General features: G+C 45.5%; 1 protein-coding gene and 1 long non-coding RNA gene across 3 annotated transcripts; both read left to right on the forward strand.

Moving 5' to 3' along the window:
- The first annotated feature begins 2,625 nt into the window (after positions 1-2,625).
- LOC135098300 (uncharacterized) lies at positions 2,626-20,039 on the forward strand. Its single transcript, XR_010266806.1, has 3 exons — positions 2,626-2,939; positions 19,579-19,670; positions 19,932-20,039. It is a non-coding gene; the product is annotated as an uncharacterized LOC135098300 (long non-coding RNA).
- Position 20,040: 1 nt separating this feature from the next.
- LOC135098298 (uncharacterized) lies at positions 20,041-24,653 on the forward strand. Of its 2 annotated transcripts, XR_010266804.1 has the most exons (4): positions 20,041-20,423; positions 20,615-20,693; positions 21,871-22,094; positions 23,943-24,653. XR_010266804.1 is itself a non-coding variant. In XM_064000573.1 (2 exons), the coding sequence occupies exon 2, from the start codon at positions 20,932-20,934 to the stop codon at positions 21,460-21,462; it is 531 nt and encodes a 176-aa protein (XP_063856643.1). In that variant the 5' UTR covers positions 20,041-20,423; positions 20,615-20,931; the 3' UTR covers positions 21,463-21,851. The 2 variants fall into 2 exon arrangements, 1 of the variants encoding a protein (XP_063856643.1); XM_064000573.1 differs by lacking the exons at positions 21,871-22,094; positions 23,943-24,653 and having other exon boundaries at positions 20,615-21,851.
- Positions 24,654-24,777: the final 124 nt, after the last annotated feature.

Raw genomic sequence — 24,777 nt, forward strand, 5'->3', positions numbered from 1 at the left:
TAATAGCAACAACAGATTGAAAAATGAACAGTTTTTCTCGTGATCAAAGAGAATTCCTGCTTCATAACGTCAACAGCTGGTCAGGTTAGCAAGACAATACTACTTATCTTCCACGAACTCTTTACACTCATTATTTGAATAATAGTCTGAAATATGCTTGTTACAACCTTCATCTGGTGTTCCTTCAGTGCATCCACAATACTTCTCTTTAGTCTTCGTGTAGTTATCACATTAATAGCACACATACTTTACGTAGCCTTACATTCACGTGTAGTTATCACATTAATACCACACATCCTTTACGTAGCCTCACATTGAAGGTATTATTATATCTGTTATCTGATATGTACTTCTCGTTACAGCCATCGCCCTCATTGCTTCATTCAGTATTCACTGCCTCTGTAATCCTTTTCATCCTTTCCCTCCACTATCTCGTCAAGTTATCCTATTAATTACATATTTCTTGTAGTAACCTAACATTGAAGGTATTATTATATCTTTTATCTGAAATGTACTTCTCGTTACAGCCATCACCCTCATTGCTTCATTAATTATGCAGTACATCTATCATCCTTTTCGTTCTTTCTCTCCACCATCTCGTCAAGTTATCCTATTCATTACATATTTCTCGTAGAAGACTTAGAAGCAAGTTACTATTATATCTATCATCTAAAAGGTACTATTGTCACACCCACCACCCTTGTATTGCACCACCATAAGATTCAATACACTGAAACACCGAGCAACTCAACAGAGAGCTCCAATAAACCTGAGCACAGAGAGACAGGCACCGTGGCAAAGATTCCAACCTGAAAGCCGAGCACGGGAAACCACCACATTACTGAACAAGTCATCAGGAACACACCTCCGGGCTTCTGTGTGTCATTGCCAGTTTAGTAGTTTAACAATTTACTGAGAAAGTTTGATGCACTTAAGTTATGATGATACAAGTTTAAAGCGGGGTAAATCAAGATAGCGTATCTTAACCTATACTTAAATATATAGTAATACATTAAAGTACATCGTAGGAGGAGAAGAGGCGATGAAAATATTGATGGATGGAAAGTGGAGGTGATGAAAGCAGTGGGAAAAATAGACACATAAATAGATGGAAATACAAAAGATAGGAGACAAGAAGAGAAAGTGATCGAAATACTAAAAGGACATAGGAAACAGAAAGCGAAAATAAGGATACTGAAACACTGTAGAAGATAAAAAGCGGAAGTGATGAAAATACAGAAAGACAGGAGACGGAAGATGAGTAAGACAGAGAACCCAGACATTATCATTACAGTAAATCCACCTCTGTCACCTCATACAACATAACAAATCTGCCAGAAATTAAACCATTACATTCTTCTAAGCAGCAAAAATTACATATAACAAAGAACACTAAGAACTGAGACTACAGCACAGTAGCGGAGAGAGAGAGAGAGAGAGAGAGAGAGAGAGAGAGGTAGGGGGGGTAGTTCTGTCCCTCAGTCTGGGGTCGTGTCCTAACATATCGCTATAGTATTATATTGCCCATAGAATCACCGCCTCTCTCTCCCCTATTTCCTCCTCCCTTCTTCTCAGTGTTCATCCTTTTCCCTTCCTTCTCCCTATTTCCTTCTTCCTCTTTCCTTCATCCGTGATTCCTTTCCTCCTTCTCTTTTACTAATATCCTTACTCCTTCCCTCTCCTCCTCTTCTTCTTCCTTCTCCTTTTCCTCTTCCTCCTCATCATCATTCTTACACCTCAACATTCGTCATAAACACCTTTTCTCTTCTTCTTCTTCCTCCTCCTCCTCCTCCTCCTCCCTTTACCCAGAGGTTAAGATAATGCTCTGCTAACTGCCTAACTCCCCCAGCCAATCAGCGGCCGTCAATTATCCTGTTAGGGAGGAGCCAATGGCGGGGGTGGCAGTGATTAGGTGGTTAACTGATGTAATGGGGAGGAGGAGGAGGTGTTGGTAATGGTGGAAATGGTGATGGTGGAGGTGGAAGACAGATAAGGAGAAGAATAAGAGAGGTGGAGAGAAAGATAGAGAAAACGAGGAGGAGGAAGAGGAGGAGGAGGTAATGGCGCTGATGGGTCATTAGAGGAGGCAGCAATTAATGGCAGGTTATAATGGCGCGCTTTCATTAATATCTGGTGCACCGCCTTGTGTTCCTTAATCGGGTGGTAATGGTGGGGATGGTGGTGGTGGTGGAGATAATGGACTGGGAGGGAGGAACAGTGGTGGTGGTGGTGGTGATAAGCATGGTGGTGGTGGTGGTGATAAGCATGGTGGTGGTGGTGGTGGTGGTGTGGATATCAGTGAAGAAGGAATGGTGTTGGTGGTAATAGTAATGGTGGTGGTGATGGGTTTTCCCTGCTGGTGTCACTGGTGGTGTGTTGTAGCCGTGCTCTCTCTCTCTCTCTCTCTCTCTCTCTATCTCTGTGACACTTACTTATTTCAGCAGACGAGCAACAATGGAGGCAGGCAAACCCACGATACTTCCACACACAAATCAACAACGCAGAATCCCGTGAGTGGATCTCCTCTATCTGCTTCCCCTTCGTTCCTCTCCCTCCCTGTATTCCTCCGCTGACCCTCCCTTCACTCCTCCCCTCCCTTGGACACGTCACGCCTGCCTGTCACGCAAAGTTGGGTAATCTCTGTGTAATCATGAACATTTCAGTGGAGGTCTAAATCTTTTATTTGTTTGGTAAGTGTGGGTCAAATATTTACAACTGATGTCACTCGTTTATTCACTGAAATATAACACGGAACTAGAAAACTGGTGGAGGGAGGGAGCGCTGGTGGAGGGAGGTGAGAGGAAGGGAAGTGGAGGGTGCAGTGTCAGGAAGAGCGAGGGTGTAGCAGGGAAAGTACTGGTCTGTGCTGCGTGTGGGAAGTGACTTTAGTGGCGGCGTGAAGGCGAGGACACGAGTGAGGTGCTGGCAGGCTGACTGAGGTGAGTGAGGTGAGGTGGAGTAACCGTGCACTTCCAGCCAGTCAAGTAGTGGCGGCCGGTAGGAACAGCTCCAGTTGAAGTTTTCCTACTGAATTATTGTCATCTTTGTCTTGTCTCCTCCTCCTCTGCGTTCTTCTCCTTCTATTTCTTGGTCTTTCATCGTCACGTTCACTCATTTTCATTTCTATAAATAAACAAAATAACAATAACTTGCTACCTATATTTTAAGACTCCATCTTGCTCCCTCCCTCCCTGCCTCCCTCCCTCCCCGCTCAGCTGTTCAGTGACGACGTCTGCTCACACCGAGTCGCGCAGAGCAGGCTAACCACCTCAGTCACTCGTTAACTCTTTCCTTTTCATTATTTCACCCGATCTTTCAACTTGCTTCTTCAATGTTTCAGTGTTTCAGTGCTTCAGACGTGTGCATAAATCACTGTTACATGTACTACTGTATCTCGGATGTATCTTGAAGGGGGTGACAGGAGTGAGAGGGAGGAGGGGGCAGGAAGAGGGAAAGGTGAAGGAGGAGGCGTGTTGCAAGGGTCGTGATGCCGGGGACGTGGTGAAGCTGAGCAGGAATCAGTCACCAAGTGTGAGACGATGAGCACTAAGCCCTGTACTCTCAAACATTTCTGCGCCGCACCTCCACTACACTTAAAAGGCTCTTGCTGAAGTCATTCGTATTTTTATTTATTTATTTTCTTTACTGCTCTAGTGACAGGCTAAAAATATTTCTACGTTATGAACAGGAGAAACTCTTGAGCATGGTTTATTGTTATGAGAATACTTGCTAATGCTAATACTTGTTAATGCTTATCCCTCGGGTTGACAAGCGAGGAGACAAGGGAAGGCAAGGTGTGGAAGCCTTGGTGTCTCAGTGTTCCTGCCTGCCTCAGTGAGGGATGTCACGCACCGCTCACTGAGAACACCACCTTAGTTTTTTTCCTCGCAGCATTGTGTTCTTCCTTCCTCAGTTTCCCTTTTAGCCTCCACCTCCTCTTCCTCCTCCTCTTCTTCCTCCTCGTCTCAATGTTTCGCCCTTCCCTCCCTTTTTCCTTCATTTTTTTTTTATCCTCTTCTTCGGCGCCTTCCGTTCATCCTTCCTCGTTTTGTCTCGGTCAGAAATATTGGTCCCTTAGCGCCAAGATCCGGGGAGTGGAAATGTCTTCCTTCCCCTCTCCTTTAAAAAGTTAATTTGGTGGTGATGGGAAGGAAGGCTTCTGCTTGCAGGTCACGGCGCGCGGCTTCCATCCACATCACTGCATTATTGTTGTTGTTGTTGTTGTTGGCGGCCAGTGTGAGGCGGCCAGTGTGAGGCGTGTAGAGTGAGGCGATCAGTGTGGGGAGTGCAGAGTGAGGCGGCCAGTGTGGGGAGTGCAGAGTGAGGCGGCCAGTGTGGGGAGTGCAGAGTGAGGCGGCCAGTGTGGGGAGTGCAGAGTGAGGCGGCGAGTGTGAAGCGTGGAGAGTGAGGCGGCCAGTGTGGGGAGTGCAGAGTGAGGCGGCCAGTGTGGGGAGTGCAGAGTGAGGCGGCCAGTGTGGGGAGTGCAGAGTGAGGCGGCCAGTGTGGGGAGTGCAGAGTGAGGCGGCCAGTGTGGGGAGTGCAGAGTGAGGCGGCCAGTGTGGGGAGTGCAGAGTGAGGCGGCCAGTGTGGGGAGTGCAGAGTGAGGCGGCCAGTGTGGGGCGTGCAGAGTGAGGCGGCGAGTGTGGGGCGTGCAGAGTGAGGCGATCAGTGTGAAGCGTGCAGAGTGAGCGGCAGTGTGAGGCGGCCAGTGTGAGGCGGCCAGTGTGAAGCGTACAGAGTGAGGCGGCCAGTGTGGGGCGTGCAGAGTGAGGCGGCCAGTGTGGGGCGTGCACAGTGAGGCGTGCAGAGTGAGGCGGCCAGTGTGAGGCGTGCAGAGTGAGGCGTACGGATTGAGGCGGTGCAAGGGTGAGAGAAACAGGGATAAGAACACACCCCGAGCTAAACCAGACAAGTAGAGACGTGTCAGAGAGGAAGCGTGCAGGCCGACAATGACCGCAGCACTCTCTCTCTCTCTCTCTCTCTCTCTCTCTCTCTCTCTCTCTCTCTCTCTCTCTCTCTCTCTCTCTGATGTCGCCCTCCTGTCCCCGCTGAAGGAGAATGAAGAACACAGAACCTAATGAAATGCAGACCTAGTGAAATATGAGGGGCGGATATTGCTGCTTGCCCGTAGTGGTTGTGTGAGGCACTAGTAGTAGTGGTAGTGCTAGTGCTAGTGGTGGTGGTGGTGGTGGTGGTAGTAGTCGTGTACTGGATATGTGTGTAATAATAATAATAATAATAATAATAAACGGTTTATTATTTAGGCAGTTGACAAACTGAAAATGTACATAGGGGATGGGGAAAAACTTAACATTAATCCTAACGGTAAGACTAATCTAGGAGGGAAATACTATTGATTGATGGCTCGCACCATGGTGGGAATCGCACTGAGTCTGTACCGGTCCGTGCGCGGCGCCTTCAGGGGCGTTATTTTGTTGTGGTGTCTGGTGGCACGGACAGGGCGAGGCGCGTCGGGCGGCAGCATGTCTCTGAGACGCGGATGATGCAGTAGTCCCTTCCCAAACTTCTCCAGAGCCTCTCGGTGCCTGGTGGATATTCTGGACAGACTCAGGGTGGTCAGGGCTTCTTCATAGGTGGTGTATGCAGGGCCAAGGATGACCCTGCACGCCCTCTTCTGCACACTCTCTAGCTGTAGCTGTTGAGTGTGTGTGAGGGAGGAGGACCACGCTGGGGAGGCGTACATGAGTTTGGGGAGGATGAAGGTGAGGTACACCCCCCTTAACTCATCTGTCGGCGTCCCCAGCGACCTGAGTCTGCGCAGCATGTACAGCCTGTAGGTAGCTGATCTCACGGTGCTGGCGACATGCTGCTTCCAGGTCAGCTGGTCGTCCACCGTGACTCCGAGAAGCTTGGCACATTGGACCACCTGGAGGGGGTGAGGGCCCACTGTGAGCCGGGGAGGGGGCACTGGTACAGAGGAGGTACAGAAATGCATCACCACAGTTTTGCTGTGGTTGATGGTCATCCTGCTCTCCTCTGTCCACGTCTGCAGTCGCTCCAGAATTGCTTGCAGTGGCGAGTAGTCCGGGTTCTTGTTGGAAGCTGGGACGCCCACGGTGCAGTCGTCCACATACTTCCAGCGATGGGGGGTGTCGGTGAGGGCGTCGTTGATGAGGAGGAGGAAGCATAGAGGACCCATCTTGGTCCCCTGGGGGACTCCACATGTCAGCTGTTGGAAATTAGAGACAGAGCCCTGATAGCGAACGGCCTGACGTCTCCCTGTGAGGAAGTCGGCTAGCCACGCTATCAGATTAGGAGGGAGACCCAGACTTACTGCCTTGCTGATGACAACAGTGTGATCAACTAGATCAAAGGCTTTTTTGAAGTCGACAAAAGCAACAGCTAGAGAGGTGTTTCGCTTGTCCAGGTGGCTGTGGATGAATTCAAGGAAGCTGGTCAGGTAATGTGAGGTGGAGGTGGCTTTAATATTTCCGAATTGTCTGATATCCACGGTGTTACAAATTTTGGTGTATGCCCAGTCATATACAAAATCTTCACAAATAAGGCTAGGGATGGGGGTGATAGAGACTGGCCTGAGGTCATTGAGTGACTGAGGACTGGAAGTTTTGGGGATGGGAGTGACATAAGATGTCTTCCAGTCCGCGGGGCAAGAGTGTTGGGAGAGTGAGGCGTTTATTATGGAGCATAGCGGTGTTGCTAGCTCTACAGCAAATTCCTTGTAAATTTTTATAGGAAGGTCAGTGGGTGTGGTGGATCTTGGTTTAAATTTAAGTATTCTCTTAAAAACATCCATCGCCTGGACAGTGTGTGGAGGGGAGGGAGCGGGCAGATAGGCAGGAAGCGGAGTGGTGTGGAGGGGAGGAAAGGTTTGACAGATAGCAGCAAAGTGATCGTTCATCTCCTGAGCCGCGAGATTAGCAGGAAGGTGTGAGGTGCAAGGAAGGGATGAAGTGTGCTTTTGTAAGCCACACAAAGCTTTGATCTTAGCGTACCACTGTCTGTTGTTGGTCAGCTTGAGGTGGTGTATCTTGTCTGGGTAATAGCTTGCCTTTGCATTCTTAATCTCCCTGATTACTCTGTTTCTTAGTTTCCTGTAAAGGACCGGGCAGGAGTGGAACGCCCAGGTCCGCTGACGCATGAGTCTTTTAATGCGGGGCGTCATCCAGGGAGCATCAGACGGGTGCGTTGTGACGCTCTTGGCTGGGAAGTAGTGGTGGAAGGCTGCTGTAGTAGTGGCGACGTAGTTTTGCCATTTTAAGTGGACGTCCTCCTCATCCAGCACCTCGGTCCACGGGTGTTGTGTCACCCACTGCCCAAACTCCCTCATGGCTGAGTCAGGCATGGGGCGGTGGGTCCTGGTGACAGCTGACCGGGGGGTCGAGGTGGTGGGTGTGGGTGACCACAGTATGGAGAGGTGGGCGCTCCGTCCCATGGGAGGCAGCGGCTTGGGTGGCGAGTACTGCTGGCCCAGGTCTGTGAGGATAAGGTCGAGGATGGCTTGCTGGTGGGTGGGGAAGTCCACGACCTGGGTGAGGTGTAGCTGGTGTAGGATATCGTTGATATCTAATCTGTTAAAGTCCCCACAGATGACCAGCTTGGCAGCAGGATACCTCACCCTCAGGGCATCAGCAGTGTTGATGATGTGAGCGGTGAGCAACTGTGCAGTGGCGGCTCGTGGGGGGGTGGTACACGACGCAGACTATGATGGAGGCCGTGTTGTTGGGATGGGAGGGGGGGCGTGACTCTCACCCACAGGGCCTCCACACCGGCAGGAATATCGACAGGGAGGTGTGAGGGGGCTGAGGGCAGAGCGGCAGAAGACGGCCACTCCCCCCCCCCTGCGCCCTGACCTGAGGTGATGGTATAGCTGGTAGTCCTGCATCGTGCACACCTCAGGAACAATCTGCCACGCCTCAGTAACCGCCACAATGTCCGCACAAGTAGATCTCACCGTCACAATCACTTCGTCCATCTTGTTGGCCAGAGACGTTGCATTAAATAAGAGGAGTGAGGGAAGACTATACCACGTTCTCGGCACCTCAAAGTGTTTGTATTCCCTCTTCTCCACCCTGCGGTCGTCTCTGGCACTGGAGGTCACTACCTTGATGGGACGCACCACACTTTTGCCTCCTCTCGATCCACGGTTTCGAAATAGTTTTAAGGACTTAAGGCACTGTATCACGTTGGGTGGCGGGTACCCAGATCCTCGTCTACGACGCAGGAGGTAATTGCGTTCGTATGTTTGCACTGAAGCACTCATTTTTCTTTATGTATCACACGCATTCGCTACAAGTGTTCACAAAAACAACAATCCCACCAGATCGAGCCTCAAACTAAACGCTAAAAGTTGAAAACAGAAAAGTAAAAAAACAAAACAAACTGAGGTCACTATCACTAGGGGGCGGGGAAGGCCAACAAGTAGGCCGAGGCTGCTCGAGAGCGCCAAGGTCACACGTCCTGCCCGTATGAGGTCAAGACGAAATGATGTGTTACGAATTCCTGTATGAATTGGTGTGTGTGTGTGTGTGTGTGTGTGTGTGTGTGTGTGTGTGTGTGTGTGTGTGTGTGACGTAATTAAGTAAGGTCTGAGAAATGAGATGTTTCTATTATTTTTTTCCTTGCCAAATGTGATTGAATATATTTAGCACGTGACGTCGAGGGATTCATAAATTATTCGAGCTAGTAAATGTGTCTCTCTCTTGCGCACACGCACACACACACACACACACACACACACACACACACACACACACACACACACACACACACCAATTCATACAGGAATTCGTAACACATCATTTCGAGTCCATTTCTTTGCAAACTTTGTACATCTTCCGACGAGTTTCCCCGTTCGTCTCTCTCTCTCTCTCTCTCTCTCTCTCTCTCTCTCTCTCTCTCTCTCTCTCTCTCTCTCTCTCTCTCTCTCTCTCTCTCTCTCGTTCTAGTTCGGGGTCTTTTATTCTGTTTTTGTTGTTGTTGTTTTTGTTGTTGTTCCTTTTTCCTCTTCCGCTTTCTTCTTTCTCTTTTCTTTCTCTTTCTGTTTCATTCTCTTTTTCTTCCCTTTCCTCCTCCTCCTCCTCCTCCTCCTCCTCCTCCTGGCCTTGTGCTTCGGTATGTGATCTCTTTACCTCTTAGTTTGCTGGTGTTCTTAAGAATCCATGGAAGAACCTAAAGATTTGTTGCTGTTTACTTATCCTATGTAGTCTGGTGTAATCCTTCTTTTATCCTCCTCCTCCTCCTCCTCCTCCTCTTCCTTCGCCGCATGTTCTCGACAAGGGCACACAAATGGTCCTCAAAATACCATTGTTATATAAACTCTCTCCAGCAAATATGTTCTCCTCCTCCACCACCACTACCACCTCCTCCTCCTCCTCCTCTTCTTCGCTTCTTTAGAGGCAATAAGGAATGAACAATAAGGTTAATGCATCACCACCACCACCACCACTACCACTACCACCACCACCTCCTCCTCCTCCTCCTCTTCCTCCTCCTCCTCTTCTTCTCTTCTTTAGAGGCAATAAGGAGTGAACAATAGAGTTAATGCGTCATTTTAATATAATTCATAAAGGTTCAGCTGCTTGCCACCACTACCACCACCACTACCACTACCACCACCACTACTACCGCCTCCTCCTCCTCCTCCTCTTCTCATATATCCTCCTTCGTATGGATTTTCTGTTTCATCATCACCATCATTACCATTCTTCTTGCAGTGATCGCCTCTCTCTTCTCCCTTCCTCCTCCTCCTCCTCCTCCTCCCTTGCATTTAGTTTTTCTTCCTTCTCCTTTCCGGCTTTCCCTTACCCTTTTCCTTTCCTTCTCAGCACCTGTCTGTCTGTCTGTCTGTCTGCCTGTCTCGCCGTCGGTCTGTCTGAATGCCTACATGTCTGTATTTGTTTTCGTCTGTTTTTTTTTTGTCAGTGTCTGTCTTTGTCTGTCTGTCTGTCTGCCTGTCTGTCTGTCTTTCTCTATGTATGTACTCGTATGTATGTATGTATGTGTGTGTGTGTGTGTATTACGTAATTCGTCACGGCGCCTGGGTCGGTCTGTGTGTGTTCATATTTCGTGGAATTGTAATGAACACTTGATAGTTGACTTATGGTATTGCACATTGCCTCCTATGCTTATGATTCCTTAATGTACACCAAATATATTAAGTCGTTAGTTTCTTATATACTGAGAGGCATAAATGATTATTTTATTTATTTATTTATTTATTTATTTATTTATTTATTTATTTGTTTGTGAGTGGTAAAGACGCGAAGTGTTTGATGTGCCACAAGTCAGCAAGACACGTAGACTTTCTGTGAACACATCAAGAAACTTGCAAACTGTACAGTGAAACATGTCTGTGCCTCTCACATAATTCAGTGTGATCTGATTCAATTACAAGTAGTACACACCCTGGTTGTCAGAACACGATGTCAGTGGGAAGCTGCCGCTGTCACTGGTGAGCTGCGCTGCTCACTGCTCACTGCTCACATCACCACGCACACTTCCCAAATTGGATTTTCTCATTACCCAAAAAACTCCTCCAGACAATATAACAAGTGTGTTTAACATTAACTGGTGGCGGTAGGCAACACTGGAGATCACTTTGGCTATGAAATTCATGTTCAGGAATGCTGAAGTTCAGACTCACCACGACAGGCCTGCCCTCCATAATGAATTACCAAATATTTATAAGTTTTCAAATGATTAATGGAAGCAAGCAAGCTCCGCATTTTCTTTGAAAGGTATGTCATTTACTGTAATGCATAAGTTATTAAGGGAGAACTGATTTTAGATGTTTTGTTAAGGTTCCTTATTGCACGATAGTTAGTATATCATGTAGCTTAGACTGGCACTGCTGCCTCCTGAATGTGTCAGTGAATGTGTCCTTGAAACAGTCTTATCCATTGTGCCGATGTTGTCTGCATCATGTTCACTATCACTGCGAAGGGTCAGGACACTACTCATGCCACAAGAAGCGGTCAATAAACAACAGGTTAACAAACTGATAAAACTTCAGACGCAATGTTATCATTAATGTTTCGTTTCTGTTATGGAAAATGAAAGGTGAGAGGCTTCTAAAAACACAAACATACAAAGCGATTAATCTTAAAATATAAAACTTGTGAATTTAGTATTATACAAACTAGTCGTGTCGGTTACTCTTCAAGGCAGAATTAATGTTCCTCTCTCTCTCTCTCTCTCTCTCTCTCTCTCTCTCTCTCTCTCTCTCTCTCTCTCTCTCTCTCTCTCGTTGTTCTTAAGAGTGATGTACTGCATCGTGAAATTGTCTGTAAAGAATTTCACAGGAATTCTAAACCTAACCACATACATATACACATTTATTTTGTATTACTTCCTTTATAAGTGTGAATTTTGGAATTAACACTGGACTGTGAAAAATGAAATATATAATATGTACGTACGTGTTTCTGGTCAGTGTATGAAACAAAATAATGAACAGCATGTGCACTGGTGGTATACAGGCTGTATCGCGAGTTTCTGCAAAGACTGAAAGAGGTGAAACAACGTGTAATTCTAAGTAGAAAATGTTCTATACACATATGCATTTTAAGGCCTTGTTTACCCGTCAGAGGAGTTGAAAATGTACGGGACTCGCGGGTGTGCTCTGTGAAATGACGGACACACGGTTGCATTGTTGCAGCCTCGGAGGTGCCACTTGCTCAAATAACGAATGGTTTAATCTTATTTTTTGCAGTTTGTGTAATATTACAGTATCTTATACCAAGACAGACGGCATTAGAAAGCATGTAATTTACCGATAAGCATTACACGACAACATTATTGCGATGATTAAAAATACTCCTGTAAAATGCTACGCGGCATCATAGAAGCAAGGGAGGAGGGGGAACGAGTCCGAGCGACCTTGAAAACAGCTGAGTGATGATGCCACGTAGCATTTTACAGGAGTACTTTTGATCACCGCAGTAACGTTGTCGTGTAATGCTTATCGGTAAATTACATGCTTTTTAATACCAATTGTCTTGTTATAAGATAGTGTAATATTCCACAGTTTGCAAAAAATAAGATTAAACCAATCATAATTTGAGGAAATGGCACCTCTGAGGCTGACACTGCAACCGTCTGTACTTACTAATCTGTGTGTGTGTGTGTGTGTGTGTGTGTGTGTGTGTGTGTGTGTGTAGGCTTAAACACCATGGAGTAAGTAGTCAATAGATTTAAGAGTAAGGAATCTCTCTCTCTCTCTCTCTCTCTCTCTCTCTCTCTCTCTCTCTCTCTCTCTCTCTCTCTCTCTCTCTCTCTCTCTCTCTCTCTCTCTCTCTCTCTCTCTCTCTCTCTCTCTCCTCCCACACACACACACACACAGAGGACAGAGGAGAGAGAGGACAACCACACACACCAAAAATAGCTCTAGTAATCGCGAATAATCGCGATAAATAATAAAGCGCGAGTAATCGCGAATCCGATTACTTGCCCTGTTGGATTCGTGGGATTCGAATCCTCCTCGAATCCTATGTACTCTTAAGTTCTTAACAAGCCCCCGGGCGCCCGAGATTCTTCCTATTGTCTGCCAGGCGCGAGATTCGTTGGTGCTTGCAAGGGAATCCAAGCACGGACAGAATCCAGGATTCCCCTCCACCTGTCACAAACATCACGACTCTCGCCCTTTGGCTACAATTTGCCGAGATATAGATCGTGTTTCCCATGACGCTTACCAAGAATATATCTATATCTATATCTATCTATCTATCTATCTATCTATCTATCTATCTATCTATCTATCTATCTATCTATATATATATATATATATATATATATATATATATATATATATATATATATATATATATATATATATATATATTATGAAGATTTCCATGATATAAATATGCAATCATGAAAATACATGTGCAGTTCTAGTCGAGTGAGACACACTGCAGCAAGGTGAAGGGTGGTGAAGGGTGCACACTATAAGTAGCCATTCTGATTGCTGTTATTAGTGATTTAGCAGCCACAGCACGATCATTTTCTTCCTTATGCTCTGCGTACTCAATCGGATGTTTTATGCGGAGGTGCTTGAAGATGTTGGAAGTTGTGCTTCCACTGAACTTCAAGGTGTCTTTACACACCAAACATATTGCTTGTTCTGGAGTTGATAGCTCCATATAATCCCAAATGAGCGCATTTCTGCCACGCTTGGCTGCCATCATGCAGAACCACTGTTTTTATTAAATTTAGGGTCAATTTGACTTTTCAACCTACTGTTGGTGAAGGAGGTTACGCCTTTCCCTCCTCTTCCTCCTCTTCTTCCTCGTCCTGCACCGCTGCTACCAAAAAAGTGAGACCCGCCAAGAGCGTTCCTCCTCTTATTATTTTTCTCCCTCCTCCCTTTCGCTCTCCTATTCTTTCTTCCTGCTTTTGGTGTCCAGTCACTATTTCCGTCTGACGTGAAATTTCCCACCGTCCTTTTGGCGTGGGCGTGATGACGTGGGCGGCGAAAGGGCGGCTGTGTGTTGTACTGGCCGTCCTGACACTGGGACAGCACTCTGTTCTCCCCACGCGGCCCAGGGAGGAGATGGTTCCACTTGGTGCGTCCCACGTTCAAGTTCACCTTTTTACAATGCACGCCATGGCTAACTGATCTCTTTAGTTAAGCTTTTCCCTTTTTTCCCCCGTGTTAGTTTCCCGCCCCTGTGATTCTGTTTTCATTTGAGTGTCGTGCTCGCGGTGTTGTGCAGTGCCTAGAGAGAGAGAGAGAGAGAGAGAGAGAGAGAGAGAGAAGAGAGCTACATGTGCCTATGCTTGTGTGTGTGTGTGCGTGGATACTTTCTTGTTTATCTCGCTGGGGGTCTAAGAAAGTTTCCCTTCCTTTCCTCCGTGTTTTCCTTTACCCTTCGCCTCCTCTTCCTCCTCCTCCGCGTCAATAAGATCCAGTTTGTAAAGATGAATGACGTGAGAGGCCTGTGTTTACCCTTCAGCCTCCCCTCTGCGTCTTCCGCGTGGCTCTCCCTCGCTGCCCACCTCTCTCAGTGCTTTATATTAGCCTGTTATCCCCCGGTGGTAGTGGATTGGTATTTTAAACGTTCTTTTGTTCTTTTTTTTCTCGTTTTCACATCTGTGGGTCTTGGTTTGCTATTCATATCTCGTTTTCTTTCAATTTCCTTGCCTGTTTTATTCTTCAGTGAGTCAGTTGTTGATGCTGTTGTTTTTTCGTCCTTTTTCTATGGTTTTCTGTTGTGAATTCGGTAGTTTTATTCAGTTTTCTCTATTCGTAACTCTTATTTACTGGTGCACGAGTTCGGCTCATATCTGAAGTCATGTCTTTTGCATGAGTCTATAATTGGGAGAAGAAGCAGACGGTGGCATCCTTTCCCATCCGCTTGAATTCGCTCCCATCACAACATTTTACGAGTGAAAAGTTTTGTTTCACTGGGAGAAGTTGTATACAGCACATCCAACACATAGTCCTGCCTTCCCTCAGGCCCGCGATAAATTTTATGTCTGCTGCCTTTTGAGTTTATGTTGCTTAAGGAATTTTACGTGAAAAGAACATGCAACTTTCTCCCGTGTTTGGTGTTTGGCTTCATCTTACTTGTGTGTTTCTCTGCCGCCCAGTGACGTGTTCAGAGTGCGGATGTCTTCAATTTGCTGCCTCAGATATCCTTCCATCTGTCCTCTCCTTGTTTATCATTTCCACAGAGTATTTCTTGTCCAGTTCTTGTGTTCAGCGTGTGTGTTCTCTACTCCGCTATTAGCATGTTCGTTCGTTTGTTTGTGCATTATTTCTTTGTTGTGAGACTTCTTAATATTTTGTTTACCTTGTTCTGTTGTTAAATGTGTTTTGTTTTTGTTCTTTCTTTGTGTTTTATTCAGTTATATAACTTATCAAATATGTTTTTTTCTTGAGTTTAAATTTTTCAGCATTGTTAGGCTTCATCTGTGCAAGCCTAATTCCATTCTGGTGTTGAATGTGTGTCTACTCTCTTCTGCTCTGTTTTATTAAATTACATATGTCTGTACCCTTTTTTTTTTCCTTTATATATATATATATATATATATATATATATATATATATATATATATATATATATATATATATATATATATATATATATATATATATATATATATATATATATATATATATTTTTTTTTGTGAACCTAGATATTCTTTTTCCTTCACCTTACATGACGTGCGTGTTTCTGTTCATATCGCTATTTATCTTCTCATCTGGATAATAACTTCATTGAACTCTTTTGTTCTTTTGTGTAGTGAAGTCTCTCTCTCTCTCTCTCTCTCTCTCTCTCTCTCTCTCTCTCTCTCTCTCTCTCTCTCTCTCTCTCTCTCTCTCTCTCTCTCTCTCTCTCTCTCTCTCTCTTACTCAATTGTTGTACTTGAAATTCGCTTGTGTATTTTGTGTGTGTGGTTCTGTTCATGTCCATTTTAATTTGGTGGTGTGATGCTTGTTGCCTGACTTTTGAAATACCTTGTAGCTGCATGCTTTGTTGTGTGTTATTCTACATTTTTTCCTGTGTGGAGTTCATTGTGTGTGCAGTTTGTGGTGGCGTGGAGTGTTACGCATGTCTTATGTAGAGCACTCGCAGTAACTAGATTCGCCTTTGTTGATATTTCTTCCTTTGTTGATGTTTCTTCAAATGACTCAGAAAACACGCTGCTTTACTGATCCTCGTCCTGTTAGCAAGGGACAAGTTGTCCTGACGTAAAGAAAACCGTGAATAAAAAAAAAAAGGAAATAGAAAATACAACGACCTGTCCTGTGAGAAAAGGGCGAAAAAAGAAAAAGCGAACGTACTTTTTTTCTTTTTCTTTTTCTTTTTTTCTTTCTTTTTTCTTTCTTTCTTTTTCTTTTTCTTTTTTTTTTTTTTTTTTTTGCATTGCAGCCAGATTGTAGTTCATGCTCGCTGGCATACTTGTTTGGTAGTTTCAGGTCCAGCAGGTGACCGTGGCGCGGCTCGCAGTGTCGGTGAGAGTGGGCCTGTGTGACCCTCGACTTTTCATGACCTACTCCCGCCACTGGGGTCACCCAGTGTTATAGGAATGCATACTAAAAATCACAGTAATCTATTTTTTTTTTTTTTTTTTGTCCTATACTGTTTTTTTTTTTTTTTTTCCGTTTAAAACACCAACACGACTGAAATTGGCGCCATGTTTATTAAATTGCATGCAGGTACTGTTGACCAAAGCCTGAATGTTGATGTAACTCGGTATTCTTCCTTAAAAATTAATCTCTAACCTACGCACGAAAGGCAATTCACCTCTGTTACTCTGTACGTGATTCGTAATAGTGTTCATAAAGGTGAAACTTGAAGAATTAAGGTGTACACACACACACACACACACACACACACACACACACACACACACACACACACACACACACACACACGAAACTGAACAATGGAAAAAGAAAATCAATAAATCAAGCGATAAAACCTTTTCTTATTAGTTTCTGTTTTCATTTGCATCTCAAGTAAAAGACAATAAGAAAGTACCAAACGAATCCAAACATTTCTCCCTGTTCAAAGCCAAGCAGCTGAAGACGGACAGTACAAAGGGGTAAAGGGCTGAGGGTCTGAGGGTCTGAGGGGCTGAGTGGGTTGGGTTTGTGCATTGCCTTAGTGTCACGCCCTTAGCATCCCATCGTCAGGAGTGGGGCGGCCGTTGGGCAAGGTTTAGGGGACCATGAGGTTGCGTCTTGGCATTCATGGGTGTCTTAGGTGCTGCTTTGTTTCTCCCTTTCCCTTTCCTCCTCCTCCTCCTCCTCCTCCTCCTCCTCCTTTGTCTACTTTAAGTCTCATTCTCCTATTTTTTTTTCTTTCTTCCGTTCATTCGTACCACGTTCTTTTTTTTTTTTTTGGAAGTTTCTCTCCTTGTGTTCCCTTCCCTCGCAGCTTTTGCCTTGCCTCCTTCCTGCATCCTCTTCTTCCTCTCCCTTCACGTTCATTCTTCCATTTCCTCCTTTCCATCTAACTTTTTCACTCTCTCTCTCTCTCTCTCTCTCTCTCTCTCTCTCTCTCTCTCTCCTCTCTCTCTCTCTCTCTCTCTCTCTCTCTCTCTCTCTCTCTCTCTCTCGTCTACTATATGCTATTTTCTTCTCTTGCTTCCAGTATTTTTCTTATTTTTTTTCTTATTACTTCTTTCCTATTTACAGTTTGCGTTCCTTTTATTCTGTATTTTTTTTTTATCTATTTACAATTTACTTTTTCACACTTTGAATATTTTTTCTCTTCTCTTTTACATCATTCCCTCCTTTTCATCTACGTTTTACGTTCCCCTTGCTACTTTGCATTTACTTCTTTTTTTTTTTCCCTTCCCTCACAAATACGCTCTTTTTTTCTTATCACAGTTTCAATATTTTCCTTCACGCCTTTCTTCCTCTTATTCCCTCCTTTCCATCCAACATTTTTTTACATTTCCTTCGCTACTTTTACGTCTTTTATCTCTGACTCACAAATCCTCCCCCCCCTTTTTTTTTTTATCTCAGTTTCAACATTGTCCTTGCCTCTCTCCCTCCCTCGGTCTTTCTGTCTGTGTACTGCCCCTTTTCATCTTCTTGAGCGATCAGTGTTATATTTTGTGGCAGCATTTTCACCTAGTTTTATCACCATCTTGGTTTGACTTACATGCGGCTGCTTCCGAAACTCATTTGCTTACTGTAGGTTCACTGTTTTCAAGCTCCCTCTGCCTTCCCAAATGTTACTTTCTATAATTTTACTGTTTTCAAGCTCCCTCTGCCTTCCCAAATGTTACTTTCTATAATTTTACTTCTGTTCCGTATCTTTCACAATATGTTGCTCTTTTTTTGTATAATTTCATGTGCATTTTTGTATTTTCTATGCGTTTCGTCTCATTTTAGGTGGTGTTTAGGTGCAGAGAGAGAGAGAGAGAGAGAGAGCGCTGCATATTTCTTCTTTAAACCCTTGCATACTTTTGGCTTCTTAAGAATATATCTCCCGCACTTTCATGCAGCTTTTCTTCTTGCTTATTTTCACGTCCTGGCAGAGTGGAGAGTAGTCAACTTTTTCTTTATTTATACATATAGACTTCTTTTTATTTTTCAGTATTTCTCCTTTTCTTCATCGTTAGCTTTCCACATAACGGGTTTTATGTTTTTTTTCATTTCTTTTGTCTTTCCATCTTGTATTCTTGCTCTCTCTTCCTTGAGTTTTTCACTCTTACTTTCTCTCTTTTCTCTCTTTTCATTTCGTTTCCTTCATGCCCTTCCTGCGTCTATATTTTCTCCTTCCTGTGACTTAAACTCTTTCAAGGCGGAGGTTTCAAGACATCCACCAATTTCGGATGACGCTTTTGACCTTTATTTAGGGACTGGAGCCTCAGTGGTTCTTTTTTTATTGTCTTGTTCACTGCCTCTGACAAAATTAAAAAAAAAAAAATTTTTTTCTCCTTTTATCTTTCTTTTCTCCACTCTCACTCTCTCTTCTCCCTCCTTCTATCTCAGCCTCTCTCCCTCTCTTCATACTATCTTTCTCTTTCTCTCCTTTGACTTACAACTCTTTCTCACCTTCTCTTCCTTCTCCCCAACTCTTTCTCAGTCTCTCCCTTCACTCTTCCTTTCTCTCCGTTTCCTCCCCCTCTCTTCCATCGACCTACATCCATATCTCCCTCTGTTTCTTTCCTTCTTTCTTACCTCACTTTCACCCTCCATTTTTTCCACTCTGTCATACCACCCGTCCCCTTCTGTCAATCTCTCCCACGCTCCCTGTGTTGTCCCGTCCATTTCTGCATCCCTCCCTCTCTTCCTTCACTTTTTGGTATTACAAGAGCCCGTCGCGTGAAGGTTTGGGTGAGTCAGTCCCTCGGGTCCTAAGACATAATCTCTAGAGCCAATCAATCACTCTCAGCCCTTGTGGTTCACGCTAATGCCGAGGTGGGAAGACCAGTTAGGCCCCGAGCACACTAGCGACTTTGTAGAGCCACAAGTGGCTGCGTTTTGTGGCGGGGATATTTTCTCCCATAGATTCCCATTGTTTTCAAGCTTTGCCGATCACACTTGTGTCTGTGGCTCGCGACTGTGGCAAGCTGTCGCTCGTCCCCGCCACAAACAGCGCATTTTGTGGCGGCGTTTTGTGGCTGGCTGAGAGCACACTAGCGACCTCTGGCGACCACATGTGGCTGCTAATCAGTGATGCAGGAAACTTCGTAGAGGTGTGGTGTGGCGACCAAATGTGGCCGGGTATTCAAAACATAACCACATGTGGTCGCCACATGTGGTCGCAACTTATGGCTCTAAAAAGTGGCTAGTGTGCTCTGGCCCGCCACTTTGCCCGGCCACTTGTGGTGCCACAGAGTGGCTAGTGTGCTCGGGGCCTTAAAGGGAATAACTCTCACTCTCTCTCTCTCTCTCTCTCTCTCTCTCTCTCTCTCTCTCTTCTCTCTCTCTCTCTCTCTCTCAAGGAGAAATTATTATTATTATTATTATTATTATTATTATTATTATTATTATTATTATTATTATTATTATTATTATTGCTGTTATTATTGTTGTTTTACTACTACTGCTGCTGCTACTACTACTACTACTACTACTACTACTACTACTACTACTACTACTACTACTACAACTACTATTACTATTGCAGCTGCTGATTGGATATGAAAGTGGGCAGCTGGTTCTGTGGGACTTCAAGGGCCGCTGTGCTGATGTCAGATACCAGTCTGCTGAACCCCTAAGGTAATAAAGAGAGAGAGAGAGAGAGAGAGAGAGAGAGAGAGAGAGAGAGAGAGAGAGAGAGCAGTTATTATTAGTAACCTAACCTAACCTAATCTGTTACAACACCCTTAAAAACCCGTGTCACTTCAACTAGAATCTTTTAAAGAGTGTTTCTCCTGTTAGTAGTGTAGAAATGCTGTTAATCTGTCTCTACAACCATAAAACATTTCTAATATCACCTGACCTGACCCCACATAACCTGATCTGACCTCCCATTCACAGGTCATTGTCTTGGCACCACGAGGGAGAGCAGGGTATGTGCTGTCATATGGACCGGTCACTCACAACTTGGACTCTGAAACAAGCCTCTCCCAGACGCCCCCCCCCCCCTCTCTCTCTCTCTCTCTCTCTCTCTCTCTCTCTCTCTCTCTCTCTCTCTCTCTCTCTCTCTCTCTCTCTCTCTCTCTCTCTCTCCACAGAACTGAGTGACCCCCGTGCACTGGTGGTTCTCCACAATGACATCGTTGTTGTGGACCTACTCTCCCCCAGCTACCCCTGTTTTGAGAACCCCTATTGAAGGGATACACACGAGTCACCTGTCACCTGCTGTACACACCTGGCTGACTGCCCTGCTGACCTCAACCCTGCCCTCTACTTAGCTGGGGCCAGGGGAGGGGGGCACAGGAAGCAGGGTTTCTCTGAGAAGGAGTGGCCAATCTCTGGGAGGGAGTGGGACAGCACCTTCTGCCCGTACCCTGAAATGACCTTGACTGGGTGAGTGATGGCTCATGGGAATGAGTGATGAAATTGTTGATATATTTCTTTATTTCTTCCTTCTACTACTTCTACTACTACTTCTACTACTACTACTATTACTACTACTAGTACTATTACTTTTACTTTATAATTACCACTACTACTACTACTACTACTACTACTACTACTACTACTACTATTTTTTGCAGACATGTGGACGGGTCAATAAAATTCTGGGATGCCTCTTCTGTGGGACTCCAGATTCTTTACAAATTGAAGACTGCAAAGGTATGGCCTATTCCAGTTCACCTGAGTCCATCCCAGCCTCCCCAACTGCATCCCAGCCACACCAGTGCATCCCAGTCTATCCCAGCCTCCCCCAGTACATCCCAGCTTCTCCCAGTCCATCCCAGCCTCTGCCAGTGCATCCCAGCCTCTTCCAATCCATCCCAGCAACTTCTACTCCATCGCAGCTTCTCCCAGTTCATCCCAGCCTCCCACACTGCATCCCAGCCTCTCCCTGTGCATGCCAGCCTCTCCCAATCCATCCCAGCCTCTCCCAGTCCATCCCAGCCTCTCCAAGTTCATCCCAGCCTCTTCCAGTGCAATCCAGCCTCTCTTAGTGCATCCCAGCCTCCCAATGCATCTCAGCCTCTCCCAGTGCATCCTAGCCTTCCCCAGTTCATCTCAGCCTCTCCCAGTCTATTCCAGCATCTCCCAGTGCATCCCAGCCTCTCCCAGTACATCCCAGCCTCTCCCAGTACATCCCAGTCTCTCCCAGTGCATCCCAGCCTCTCCCAGTACATCCCAGCCTCTCCCAGTGCATCCCAGCCTCTCCCAGTACATCCCAGCCTCCCCAGTGCATCCCAGCTTCTTCCAGTACATCCCAGCCTCTCCCAGTGCATCCCAGCCTCTCCCAGTGCATCCCAGCTTCTTGCAGTACATCCCAGCCTCTCCCAGTACATCCCAGCCTCTCTCAGTACATTCCAGCCTCTCCCAGTGCATCCCAGCTTCTTCCAGTGCATCTCAGCCTCTCCCAGTACATCCCAGCTTCTAGTGCATCCCAGCTTCTTCCAGTACATTCCAGCCTCTCCCAGTACATCCCAGCCTCTCCCAGTGCATCCCAGCTTCTTCCAGTACATTCCAGCTTCTCCCAGTACATTCCAGCCTCTTCCAGTACATCTCAGCCTGTCCCAGCGCATTCCAGACTCTCTCAGTATATCTAAAACAATTATTCCCTGTAAAAACACTGTAAATTATTATTGTACAGGGAAGTTTGAAGGAGTAAATTTATTCCCCCTAGCACTGCTGAACGTAATCATGTGTTACCTCTTTGTAGAAAACATTTTATGCGAGTCTCCCTTCCAATACTCTGAAATTGCTCTCGTTTTCTTTCCGCCTCGGGAGTTTTAAGGGGGAACTTCACTAAATCGATTAATTTATTCCCATTTTCTCTTTCCCGCAGTGCCTCGAGGTGCCATTCATTTATGAAGTATGAAAGCAGAAACGGGTCTCCAGAATATGATTTTTGAGCAAGATCTTCCCTTCAGGTGAGTCTGATGATGACGATGATACTATTACTACTGCTACTACTACTACTACTACTACTACTATCTTTCCAGACCTCTGGATTATTTCATGCCCATCCATGTCAGAGAAAGACCACAGAGAATACCGGCCGGCTACCAGGTGAGAGAGAGAGAGAGAGAGAGAGAGAGAGAGAGAGAGAGAGTCCCCAGCTGCCTCCCCAGCCGTCTCAGGCTGTCTGATTTTTGGAGGCCAGACACTTCCCCTCCAGGAACACGTCAAGTTGCTGGGAGTGACAGTGGACTGTGGCCTGCGCTTTGACCGCCATGTTGCTGCTGTTGCCCACCAGGTCTCCCAGCGAGTCTCTGCACTGCGTCGGATGTCAGGAAACCTCGACTCCCGGGGCATCCTCACACTGTACAAGGCTCAGATACGGCCTTGTATGGAGTACAGTGCCTTGTCCTGGATGTCGAGTGCCCCCACCCACTTGCAGAGACTGGATGCTGTGCAACGCCGTGCCCTGCGCTTGGTGGGGATGGACGGACAGCAGCAGCAGCAGCAGCAGCAGCAGCAGCAGCAGCAGCAGGAGGAGCAGACCGGAGTCACGTCGCTAGAGCATCGGCGGGACGTGTCGGCGCTGGTGGTCCAGCACAAGGCCCGGGTTCTGGAGGTCCCTCATCTCAGCTCGATAAGGCTCCCACCACGAGCTGTCCAGAGGGAGTCCAGGACCACCACCTCCAATGACATGCTGGTGCAAGTGCCTCGATCTTACTCGAGGCAGCACCAGCGCTCTTACACAGCTAGAACCTCCAGACTGTGGAATGTGTTTACGGCAGCCACGAGTGATACACAAACAATGACACTCCAGCAGGTGAAAGTGGCTGCACACAGGTGGCGTAAAACACAACCCCCCACACTAGTGCTGTGTTAATCATGTCTATATATATATATATAGTAGGATGAGTTTACTTTTTGTATATATTTTCTTCCTTACATTTAAGTATAGGCTTTTCAAATAACAGCATAAAAAACGTGTTGTTTTAAGCCTGATGTAAATTTTTGTTTAAATAAAAAAAAAAAAAAAAAAAAAAAAAAGAGAAAGAGAGAGAGAGAGAGAGAGAGAGAGAGAGAGAGAGAGAGAGGGGGGGGGGAGGGCGGTGGGATAGGTGATGGAAAAAGACAGGAAAAAGAGAAATGAAGAGAATGAAAGATAGAAACACGTAGGGACATTGAGAGAGAGAGATTGATTGATTGATTTAAACAATATTACTACTACTACTATTGCACTAATACTATTTTTACTACTGATACAATGTCTCTCTCTCTCTCTCATAATTAATGATATTTTTTCAGCCAATTCAAAATTATTACAATTATTATTACTTTTAGAAATAATGATAATATTAATATTATTTTCTTATTTTTAAACCCAATTATTTTTTTAGGGGGCAAGATTTTCATTTACATTAATTACTTTTTGCATTTTTTACTTTATCATTATTATTATTAATTATTATTATTATTATTATTATTATTGTTGTTGTTGTTTTTGTTGTCAAGAGATGGATTGGACAAAATAGTACAATAGTCAGAATAGTTCCACTGGATAGTACAAATAGTTTAGGTTAGGTCAGTTTAGATAGTACATCGTTGGATAGTTTGGATAGTACAAGATAGGTTAGATAGTCTGGATATGGATAGTACAGGAATAGGTAAGATAGAATAGTACAGAATAGGTTAGTCATTCAAGATAGTACAAAGATAATCTGGATAGTACAGCATAGGTTAGTTTGGATAGTACAAGCATAATTCCGGATAGTCAGTCAGGATAGTACAATAGAAGTCAAGCAGGGGGAGGGAGGGGGCAGATAGTCATGCAAGTCAGGATAGTACAGGATAGTAGCAGAGATAGTTTGTTATTTGTAATAGTCAATAGTAAAGATAGTTTGGGATAGTCATGATAGTACAGACTGGAAATTGACCCAAAAATTACTACTACTACTACTACAGGCCAGGTAGTGGGTGTGTCTGGTACATGCTGAGGACAAGGCAGACTACTCAAGACTATCCTGTGTGGCATTAGTTGAGCCACAGCCAATAGTCTGGAGACCCTCACCTTTGTACTATTCCTGATAGTCTTTGCTGCTGCTGCTGCTGCTGCCTACGTATGGGTCAAAGGTTAGTAGTGCACTACTGGCTGGCTGACTGACTGACTTTTTGGCTGGCTGGCTGACTGACTGACTTTTTGGCTGGCTGACTGACTGACTGACTGACTGACTGACTGACCGTTTGGCTGGCTGACTGACTGACTGACTGACTGAATGACTGACTGACTGTTTGGCTGGCTGACTGACTGACTGACTGACTGTTTGGCTGGCTGGCTGACTGACTGTTTGTTTGGCTGGCTGGCTGACTGACTGACTGTCTGGCTGGCTGACTGACTGACTGACTGACTGACTGTTTGGCTGACTGACTGACTGAGTTTTTGGCTGGCTGGCTGACTGACTCACTGACCGTTTGGCTGGCTGACTGACTGACTGACTTTTTGGCTGGCTGACTGACTGACTGACCGTTTGGCTGGCTGACTGACTGACTGACTTTTTGGCTGGCTGGCTGACTGACTGACTGTCTGTTTGTTTGGCTGACTGACTGACTTTTTGGCTGGCTGACTGACTCACTGACCGTTAGGCTGGCTGGCTGGCTGGCTGACTGACTGACTGACTGACTGTGGCTGGCTGACTGACCGACTGACTGACTGTCTGTTTGCCTGGCAGACTGACTGACTGACTGTTTGGCTGGCTGACTGACTGACCTTTTGGCTGACTGACTGACTGACCAACCGACT

Source organism: Scylla paramamosain, unplaced genomic scaffold (assembly GCF_035594125.1).
Source record: "Scylla paramamosain isolate STU-SP2022 unplaced genomic scaffold, ASM3559412v1 Contig54, whole genome shotgun sequence".
Lineage (NCBI taxonomy): Eukaryota > Metazoa > Arthropoda > Malacostraca > Decapoda > Portunidae > Scylla > Scylla paramamosain.

Bases quoted from the DNA above. Each gene is read 5' to 3' on its own strand.
- LOC135098298 (XM_064000573.1), top strand. From the start codon at position 20,932: ATGCCAGCCTCTCCCAATCCATCCCAGCCTCTCCCAGTCCATCCCAGC.